Source organism: Dufourea novaeangliae, unplaced genomic scaffold (genome assembly GCF_001272555.1).
Source record: "Dufourea novaeangliae isolate 0120121106 unplaced genomic scaffold, ASM127255v1 scaffold8, whole genome shotgun sequence".
Taxonomy (NCBI): Eukaryota; Metazoa; Arthropoda; class Insecta; order Hymenoptera; family Halictidae; genus Dufourea; species Dufourea novaeangliae.
Genome location: NW_015373923.1, coordinates 10,327,012 through 10,337,215, shown reverse-complemented (window position 1 = coordinate 10,337,215; position 10,204 = coordinate 10,327,012). Strand labels below are relative to the sequence as shown.

Genomic DNA, 10,204 nt, shown 5'->3' with positions numbered 1-10,204 from the left:
CATCGAACCACCCACCGAACCTCTCGTTTGCTTGCGATCCCCTCTTTCTTCCTTTTCGAATCGGTCTCTCTCGCTCAGGCGCCACGAATTCTCCGCTTCGGCTGCGCTCGGCCGGTTCCGGCTCCGGAATTCGTCAGTGTTCGCCGCGAAGCCTCGCTGGTAAGTTCCACGTAGCGTGAGGAACGAGCAAGTTGTGAGATTTATTTGTGAAGCGTTGGATGGCTGAGTTCAGACTAGGGCAAGTCCGTTATCTACAATTTCGAAGAAGATAGTTGTTGAGAGATCGATGAAAAATTGAGACGGATGATCGTGAAAATTATTGAAGTTTCGAAGAAGATTAATAGTGGCTAAATGATTGGTAAAAAGTTTCTGGAAAGGATCGATAGAAAATTTAATTTAAGGATCTTTAAAGGATAGTATCAGCGAATTATTTTTGCCGATTTTTTGAAAATTTCAACAAGTCTTTGGTAAACAGAGAAGAAGAGGATTGTGTGTAGCCGATCAACGCAAAATTTGGTGAACGAGTCTTGGATACAGAATTGCCTTCGTTAATCCCGGGGAACGAGATCGATAAGAAAATTAACCAAATGATTACAGAAGGACGGTATCAGAGAATTATTCTTGCCGATTGTTTTACAAATTTTCGCAATCATCTGATAGAAAAGTGGAAAGAATGATCATAGAAAAGCAAAGATAGCAAGCGAATTTGGCCGATCAAAAAATTACTCTTGTCAATCCTTTTAAAATTCTGTCATTCCTCTTAATTTCCTGAAAGAAAGCAAGCGAAGACATTGCATAGAGAAAGATCCAGAGACATCAAAGGGTACTAATCCATAATAAACTAATTTAAGAGATAGCACTGTCCCGGAAGATCGTTAAAAACCCTAATCAAAGAATTTTACACAGAAAATAATTCTTATAATTTTCTTGAAATTCTCTCTATCTGATCAGTCTCTTCCAATAACGGAACAAGAAGAGAATCTAAAAAAATTGGGTGATTGGTTGAGAAATATTAAGAAATATTAATTAATTTCCCTAAAAAGTAATTTCAGAGAAAAAACAGACACTGAGAAATCGTTAAAAAATTGAATCTACGAATCCTGGAAACATAGTAAAGAACTAGTTACTCAAAATACCTCTTGATTCTCTCAAATTCCTTGAATAGCCTCAGAAACATAGCATCGATGAAAAATAGGGTGAGAGATCGAGAACCAGCGCAAGTCCTCGATGTGATAGTTGTTCACTGGGCCAAGTTCCCTATCAAAACATAGCCACGTGACCTGTGTCGCGGATTGTAAACAGAGCGTCTGACCACGTGGTCTGCCCCCTCTTACCCTGTTCCACTCCCTTTCTGTCGATGCGCGCGGAGCGTGCGGTGTATTCTCGGTCTTGCAGCCATCGCGGGAGTGTTCGATTCGAGTGATCTCGGTCTAGTGTTTTTCGTACTGTCGTCGTGCGGCGAGTGTAGTGATAAAAAGTGACGGTCAGTGGTGACAGTGTGGCCAACGTCAGTTTCCATATCGGCTATCAAATCAGGTTCTTACGATCTTCTGGTAGATAGTTTTGTAATTGCTTGGAGTAAGTGCCATCGTTGGGTGCCGGCAATCAAAGCGGAATACACGAAAGAGTCTAGGATGATGGACTCGGGATCAAAGACTCTTGAAGGGATTGTGTCCGGTAGCAAAGAAGGTGTCGAAAGTGTGGAATGTAGCACGCCTCCTCAACACGGCTCTCTGGGACAGGGTTCAGGATTACTACCGGTCAAAAAGAATTCCTCGCGAAGAAATGCCTGGGGGAATCACAGTTATGCCGATCTGATCACACAGGCCATCACCAGCGCACCAGACGAACGACTCACCTTATCACAGATTTATGACTGGATGACGGACAATATTCCGTACTTCAAGGAGAAAAGGGAGAGTAACAGCAGCGCTGGATGGAAGGTAGGTTTGGTTTGTTTTGTTTTGTGTTACTCATTAGATATTTCGGCTATCTTCGAGTTCGCTGACTTGTGGTTATAGGAATGGCAATTTAAAATTTTGAACAAAAATTAACTAGGAGCTAGAATACTGACGTCTTGGGCATTAGGGTAAAATAATTTGGTATAAAAGTATCGTGTGAAGGAACTTCGGCATCATTTGATCAGTATTTAACACAGTAAGACCCAACGTTGCGTTAACGCAACATTACACTCATAATTTTTGTCCAATTGATTAACATAATTGAATTTTGTTTTTGATGTTGCAGTTATGAAAGAGGATTTCAACGATTTGCTTAATACTTCTTTTCTCACTATTTTCTTATCCACTTAGATTCTACTACGTTTCAACATTTGTAGAAATTAAAGTATTTATAGCACTATGATAAGCCAAATTTTTTCTTAAATCATGGAAATCGAAAGTATCTTTCTTGTGTAGTGGCCTTCTATAATACGGTGTTTAGAGTCCCAAGTATAATGCATTTTTTATATTTCGGCAAAATAATATATAAGTTATTTTATTTACGTTTTCAATAACAATTTGCCCAAAGTTGCATAAACGCAAATTTTGTTACACAAAAATTACTTACTTATTTTTATATACTTTTATAAGTAATAAATAATTATATGTGCAAAAATTCGCCTTATTTCACTGCTTGGGACTTAATGGGTTAATAATAATAATTAAATTATGAATTTTTGTGCAAATTCTCATCTTTATAGATTATTTTACATAAACCAGCATTGAAGAAAATTTGATTGGTATCATTAACATGTGTACTGAATTAAAAGTGATATAAAAGTCTTATTGATTCTAGTTATAGTTTTAATCGTATTTCAATTCATGTGAGAGATTCACCTAACTGGTTCAACGACTTGTAATCACCCATAAACTATTTGGTGTACGAAAAAGTGTACGAAGCAAAAGTTTCTTGATTTCAAGGGGGACATAGGTTAGAATAGTTATTTTTTTGCCTGCAGATCTGAAAAGGTCCACCCTCAGATTTGCATGAAATTTAATACAATTGTCTGAAATACATCCACATGAACATATCTGAAGGGTTTTTGGCACATTTGAAAATTAACTGACAATGTGCTAACGCTAAAATAACGAGATAATTATTCATTGTCATAACGGATTATAATAACAACACATGAAACATGTTTTGTACCGCTCTGTGTGGGTGAGTTACATACACAACAATTGGTTGGGGACAGTTTTAGACAAAATTACTGCAGTACTACGAGACGTTGTACAATGTCACGACTTCATCTATAAGGTGAGTGGGTCGTTCTAGGTGCTACGGCATTTCGTATTTATTTTTCAATTGTGCCAAAAAAGCTATTGCATATGTTTTTTGGGGGAATTTAGGGAAAATCGGAAGATGGCCGTTTTTGAAACTACACCCATTCACACACCGTGACTAGTCAAATGGAACACTCGATATTTCTTTACGGAATTTAAAAGAGCATTAACCCTTTCGGTGCGGCATACTTTTAACAAATGGGTCGCGTGTGCGCGGAATACTCTACTGTTTGTGACACTACTACTACTACTTTCTACTTTACTGTTTTTCCCTTTGTTCATTTTCTAGGATTTATTAAGTGTAAGATTATGTAGTATAAGCAGGATTACGCGTAAAATATTTACAAACAAGATCGTGAGTGGTAATCGATGAGATGAATTAGACGGTTAGATACTAACCCAAAAATTATTACACTGTCGTGTAAACATGTCCCCAGCGTTCGTACAAGCCAATTCATGAAACGTGTATACACGTCCATAATGCTCGTACCGGCCAATTCCTAAAACGTTTGTATCTTAGGGTGGCCCTTAATTTCGACATTCAATTTCTTTTGCTCTCACCCTCTAGTTGGTTCCATTTGATGAAAAAAATGATCTCTGAGAAAGTTTATTTCAATCGGACAACAGGAATTTTGGAGTTTACAAAAAATTTCTTAAAAATGGTACGTTTTATCGAAATGTTATTCAAATAATATTAAAAGAGACTCCTTGTAATCATCACGTGGGTGATGATAGTCTAAGTTATTTCTTGGAAACTGAAGCATTTCATTTATATCAACAATCAACGCATCTTTAATGCTTTTCGTTACAAGACCAGATTAAAACTTTTTTACATTAAGTTTTGGCCAAGTTATTTGAAAACGTTTAAAAAGCGGTATGCTTAGAATTAACGAGGGCGACATTTTTACTTCAAAGACGCTTCGCAGAATTATTTCAAAGATATGATTCCGACGAGGTAAGTAGAATAGGTCTCTTTCTAACATATGTTCTAACAGAACAGTAGCACCATTAATATTTTCCGAATTCGACTATGACATGTTACAACAAAGTGTTTTCACATTTTCAGTTAGACCCCAATTAAGAAATGCGTCAAAAACCGCAATCACATGTCTGTGTCCTTTTCCCGGCGTACTTTGGAGTATGGATACATACTCTTAGACCGAAACATATCTGTGGTATATCTGGCGTTTTGTAAAAACTATAAGTTTTGGGGTCTTAGCCCCGGTCTAAAAGAACCTTTATCTACACATAAGGTAACGGCGTAGTGTATTGTCTATACACTATGACGACTACCCGTGCCTATCTGCGACAAGTTTAGCACTTTCGACAACTGCAAGTGTAGCGTAGAACACAATCATAACATAATGTAAGGCGGCCAGCAAACAATACTAACGCGTACACTGCTACGAACGCACGATTATACGCAGAATTCATTGTAGTGGTACCCACAGTTTTTTCCGAATATCTCGGAGACTAGGGTTCTCCGTCAATTATACCTAAGGAAAAAGTTCTTCAGAATCATGCCCTCGACAACATATTTAAAAATCATTGAAATCATCGTAGGTTGATATATCAAAAACTAGCCGTACATTTTTTGATACAATAATCGTAATGCGTTCCATGTGTATCTGCGAAAAAAAATTGGAGAGTGTATTGTAATGTTTTCTTTAAGTATCAAGAATACAATATAAATATAATATATATGTTACCTAATCATACCGGCGTAAATAGGAGCTTGTAGTTGATTATATACTAAGGACTGATATATGTTTCTATAATGTATACACATATATGTGGAAGTACCTACATCTATTGTAACATCTATAATTTGAATTAATCTGTTACACATAAAGAATATTCTGATACACAAATGCTTTTATTATTAACACCACCCAAACTTGTGCGTAAACTATAAAGAAAACGTAAGTGAAATTTAATTTTTATAAAAACATTAATCTACAGATTGTATGTATATGATAAAAAATTAATATAACGAAACAAAAACAGTGACAAGAAAAGTGTATTTCATTGGATAATTTCAACCGGCTAGGGCTCGAAACGACGCTGAAAAAAGTAGCAGTTTCGTAAGCAAACACCTTACTGCTACGTTACATTTTCAGTTGTCGTGCCCAACTTTTCACAGATACGTATGGATAGTCGCATTACGCCGAAAATGACAGAATTTAACATTAAACATCTCATAACGTAACGGTCATATGTATGCGGCTGAAACAAGTACCATTAGCTTCAGAGTTTTAAGCTCTATCAAGTGTGCTCAACTTTATTAAAAAGTGAGCGGTACACGTGGGGATCTCTCCTTGTGAGTAAATAAGTTTTAAGGGCATAATTAGTCTAAAGTGAAACTTTATTGAAATAGTTACGTTGAATGTTTTATTGTCAAAACTGTTTCTACTGCTGACCAGTGACTACTGCTGGTACAGACGTCTAATCGCTTGACAAACACACATATATATTTTCTAATGTCTAATATGTACAGTACTGGACAAATGTTTTCGGACAAAAACCGTTTCCTGTAGTATTTGAATTAAGGATACTACTGACGTTACATTAAATAATCAACGTTTGTCTTGTGTAATTGTTGTTTTCTTAGGTCGCCCATACTCGATATATTTTTTAAATGTCCTCCTGGAACAAATTGTTTATTTTGTTGGATATACCGTCCCTCTGGGAATGTCCACACATCGCAAAACTATGGATGATTGCGCTCCATTTGAACCGTCTATGATGTTTTGTTTTAAAATTTTTGCTTAATTTTTACCTTGTACCATCCGAGAATGGATATAATGAAAGCATAATTACAATATACAGGGGTCTCGCGATTATTGTCCCGAACTCGGGTCCGCGCAGGGACTATAATCGTGGACCACACGAAACGCTTCTGACCCTTGTGAATACGTTTTTTGCCCGAAGCTCGAGCCTTGACAACTCGCCTTTGTAGTGTTCCGAACGTAGAAAAGGACAAGCCAGTGAAAAATAGAGAGAAAGCTTCTTTTCCCACTCGACTCGGCTGCGTAGCTCGCCTGCGACGCTACTACCGACCAATGATTACATTATAATCGACCACACAGTCCGATTGTGTGTGTACCGTTTCGGCCAATCATAAAAATACGTGTGACTGGAGATGATCCAGCTACATTTTATTCGTCGGTAGCTCTTTGGGCAGTCGCGGGCGATTGATTGAACGCTTCGACTAATCGTCGTACAATCCCCCGCTCCGTCCGTCGAGTCAATCGAGCCCATACATTGCCCGGCGCGCGAGACAACGCTAATGCAACGATGAAACTTTTTTATTTTGGATTCGTTGTTAACGAGACTTTTACTTATATTGGTGAGATTTTTCTGATTAAAATGATACCAAATATAATATAATTTGGATTATATTTACTCGTGTAGAAAGTGTTAATAGTTCATATTAGTTCATTATCGATTCTGATAAATCATAAGTAAATATGACCCAAACTGAGTCGTGCTTGGTATCGTTTTAATCAGAAAAATCTCACCAATATGTTCATAAAAGTTTCATTAATAAACACCCAAAAATAAAAAAGGTTTATCGTTGCATTAATATTGTATCACCGACACCCGGGAATGTAACCTTTTTGTGGACTCCCAACGTTCAGTCGTCGGCTCGTGAACGGGAAGCCGTCTCGGCGCGTCGTGTCAACAAAGTATGCGGTTACTCAGTTCCACCCCCCTCCTCCCACCCAGTGGTGGGGATAATAATCGCCTGGACAATGATCGCATATCAACAAAGAGTCAACAATCGCGAGGCCTCTGTAATGTTCTCGTGAATTCCTTGTTTCAGATTACAACTTATGATTGTGAATGAAAGCTCCGAATACGTTTGTCTAGTTATATACAGGTAAAACTTATTTTATATTTTGTGATACATAGGTAGCACCGTGTAACTTTTATGAAAGCTAGCGTCGGAATAATCGTAAACATTCCGCAGGGCAAAACTTCAGTAACATCACTATAACAACAAATACAACGAAAATGTCTTTGTCTGAATTCATTTGTCCCCTGTACTATATATAGAATTATTGTAAATATAATAATTATACAAAATTAATATAAACATAATATTTAATTTATATTATAATTACATACATCTACATTTGTAATATTTTTGTTAGTAAGATTAAACAGTTATGCATTCCCAGATAGCATCGTACATTTAACAGACGTCCGTTTCATGTCCAGTTTATACCCGAATATTCTACGTCCATTTTGGACATCCCTAAGATGGTCTCAAGACTTAAATTTCATATGTTCCGTGTGACTGTCCGTTTCTTAAGTCTTACGAATGTTCGTAGGATTTAAATTTCGGATGGTTTTGTTTATTAATTTGACTCAATGTCATTTCACGCAAGGTGATGGAACCCCATGAGCAAGGTGTTATTTTTTACAGAATCAATAAAGAAGTGTAACGACACTAGTGGTTTTGTGCGGAAACCTCAGAAAATTTGAAAACAGATTTTTTTCCTCAAACTGTTTCTAACGAACACAGAATCAGTGATTGTTTTCCTTTAACTGTCACTAACCAACACACAATTAGTATTTGACTTTGAAAATAAAAATAAACGCAATGTACACACAGATCATAACCGCCAGACATATATTTTCATTATAATTCTCCATAGGAAATTTAACCATTTATTTAACAGAAACTAACTTGATCTAATTTCAACTTGTAAGTGCGGAAATCGCAGGAAAGTTAATCTCTCATTTATTAAACACAAAGCAACCTAACCTAATTTCTATCACTTTGCAATGAATGAAATCTAATCGTAATTTTAAACAATTGGGAAATGTTTCTCATACGCCACTTAAGACATTACCATAGCGTTTTTAAAAATTCTGTAAACGTTCCCAAAAAGTACAGAGAATGTTCCTTTTACACATTCGGAGAACGTTCTGAGAATGTTGACACAGGACGTCCTCAGGACGATTCACTTTGTAAATAGAACCTTCCTAGGATATTTAAAGATCTTAACGAGGATGTAGGGGAGACGTGTGTAAAAATTATAGAGCATCATTATGAATATTTCGTACCAATTGGAAAAATTAATAGAATTAGTGAACAAAAAAATTTAGTTACAATTTGTTAATTAATTAAATCAACAGAATTATATATTAATATAATGTAAATATCATAGAAATACAGCACGAACAAAAAAAAAAACACAAAAAATACATTGTGTTTCTCTTATGTAAATTCAATTTCAAATAGAATAGAAATTCTATTGTAGATATTTCAATAAATATAAATTCTAGACCTAACGCGCTTTAATACTTACTTAGGCTACGATTATAATGAAGCAGCGAGAGGCGAGGATAGTGGCGAGTGACGAGGTAAGCGTCGCGGCAAAATCAAATCAACAGAATCCAATGTGAGTGTTCATAGGAAAGCGGCGAGGAGAACTCCGAGGAAGCGTACTGCTCTGCCAGCCTTGCAACTCTCCTCCCTATCTACCGCTCTCCTCACTGCTCTCCTCGCTGTTTCATTATAATGTCGTACTTTCTCAGTTTTTAATACTCTATTAATCTCCGTAAAGTATAAGTTGTTCTGTTTAAAAAAATCAAAGTGATCTTCTAAACTTTATGCGTAAAAACTTTGGTAAAGAAAGAGTATTATACCGTTTGTCCCCTTTGAAATCATGCAACTTATGCTTCATACACTTTTTCATACAATGAATAGTTTATGAGTAATTTCAAGAACATGGTAGAGAAAAATGATGAATTGTACAAGGTGGACTACATATTCACAATCATGTTTTTTTCACAAGTGGAATAATGTATGTGTATTTTGCAGGTGCACTATTTTTTTAAATAGAAATTTTCTATTTCTTGTATACATCGAACCTTCTCTTCATTCTATCTAAAATAATATCAGGGTAACGGGGTCGAAAAATGATTTGTTCGCGATGTATTTTCATAAATTGAAAGATGTGGTCACTTAAAAAATAAGATAAATTCACGTTTTTTCAATTCTGTAGAATGCGTAAAAAAACAAATAAGAGTAAATTGCAAAGCAATACCCAAAGATTAACTTCATTCGGTTATAAAAACGATTAAGAAGCCTTGTACGAAATGGAAGGTTACTAAACATTTTATTTTACGTAAAACGACGAGAAAATTCGATGTTTGCAAAAAAAGAAAGTTTCCATTTAAAAAAATAGTGCAACTGAAAAATACACATCCATTATTGCACTTCCGAAAAAAATGTGATGGTGAATATGTAGTCCACCTTGAACCATTCATCTTTTTCCTCTTACATTTTTTTCCAACTTCAGCTAAAAATATATGGCTTGTTACAGTTGCGTGAATTATCCTATGTATATCTATACATTCGCATATGTATTTGAAATGCATAAAATGTACAATCTAGTAAAACTATTACCTACTAACAATGATGATGATGATAATGATAATGAAGATGATAATGCGGCTTGATTGCATAGTACGATCTATAGAAGGCTAGCATAATAATAAAGTAATGAAGTGTATAATAACAGCTAAGTTTTTGCGAAAATTATGGCACAGCATAATGCTGTTACTAACGTAATAGGAACTTGTATATTATAAAAATAGTATAAAAATATAAAATTTGTCTAACATCATATAGAACTGCGACTGTCTTGACTTTGCCAAATTCTGCTACCGGTAAATGTAATGTTGGTGAAACAGATTTAATTAGTGTAAGTAAAAAATGGTGTATCAATCGTAAAGTGAAAACTCAGTAATAGCTCTTAATGCGAGAAGTGAGAACTCGGTAATCGTCCTTAATGCGAATTTTCCACAAGCTGCATTGTCGTAAAGTTTTCTATTAATAAAATTTCGATATTTTTAATCATTAGTAAACTATTGTATTTTTATGGATATTGCAATTTGGTTAA

General features: G+C 35.6%; 1 protein-coding gene across 1 annotated transcript; it reads left to right on the top strand.

The window, feature by feature from the left end:
* The first annotated feature begins 1,634 nt into the window (after window positions 1-1,634).
* On the top strand, window positions 1,635-2,253 carry LOC107194623 (forkhead box protein O6). Its single transcript, XM_015584269.1, has 2 exons — window positions 1,635-1,943; window positions 2,248-2,253. The coding sequence occupies exons 1-2, from the start codon at window positions 1,635-1,637 to the stop codon at window positions 2,251-2,253; spliced, it is 315 nt and encodes a 104-aa protein (XP_015439755.1).
* Window positions 2,254-10,204: the final 7,951 nt, after the last annotated feature.

Excerpts from the sequence above, each read along its gene's own strand:
- LOC107194623 (XM_015584269.1), top strand. The coding sequence starts at position 1,635 with ATGATGGACTCGGGATCAAAGACTCTTGAAGGGATTGTGTCCGGTAGC.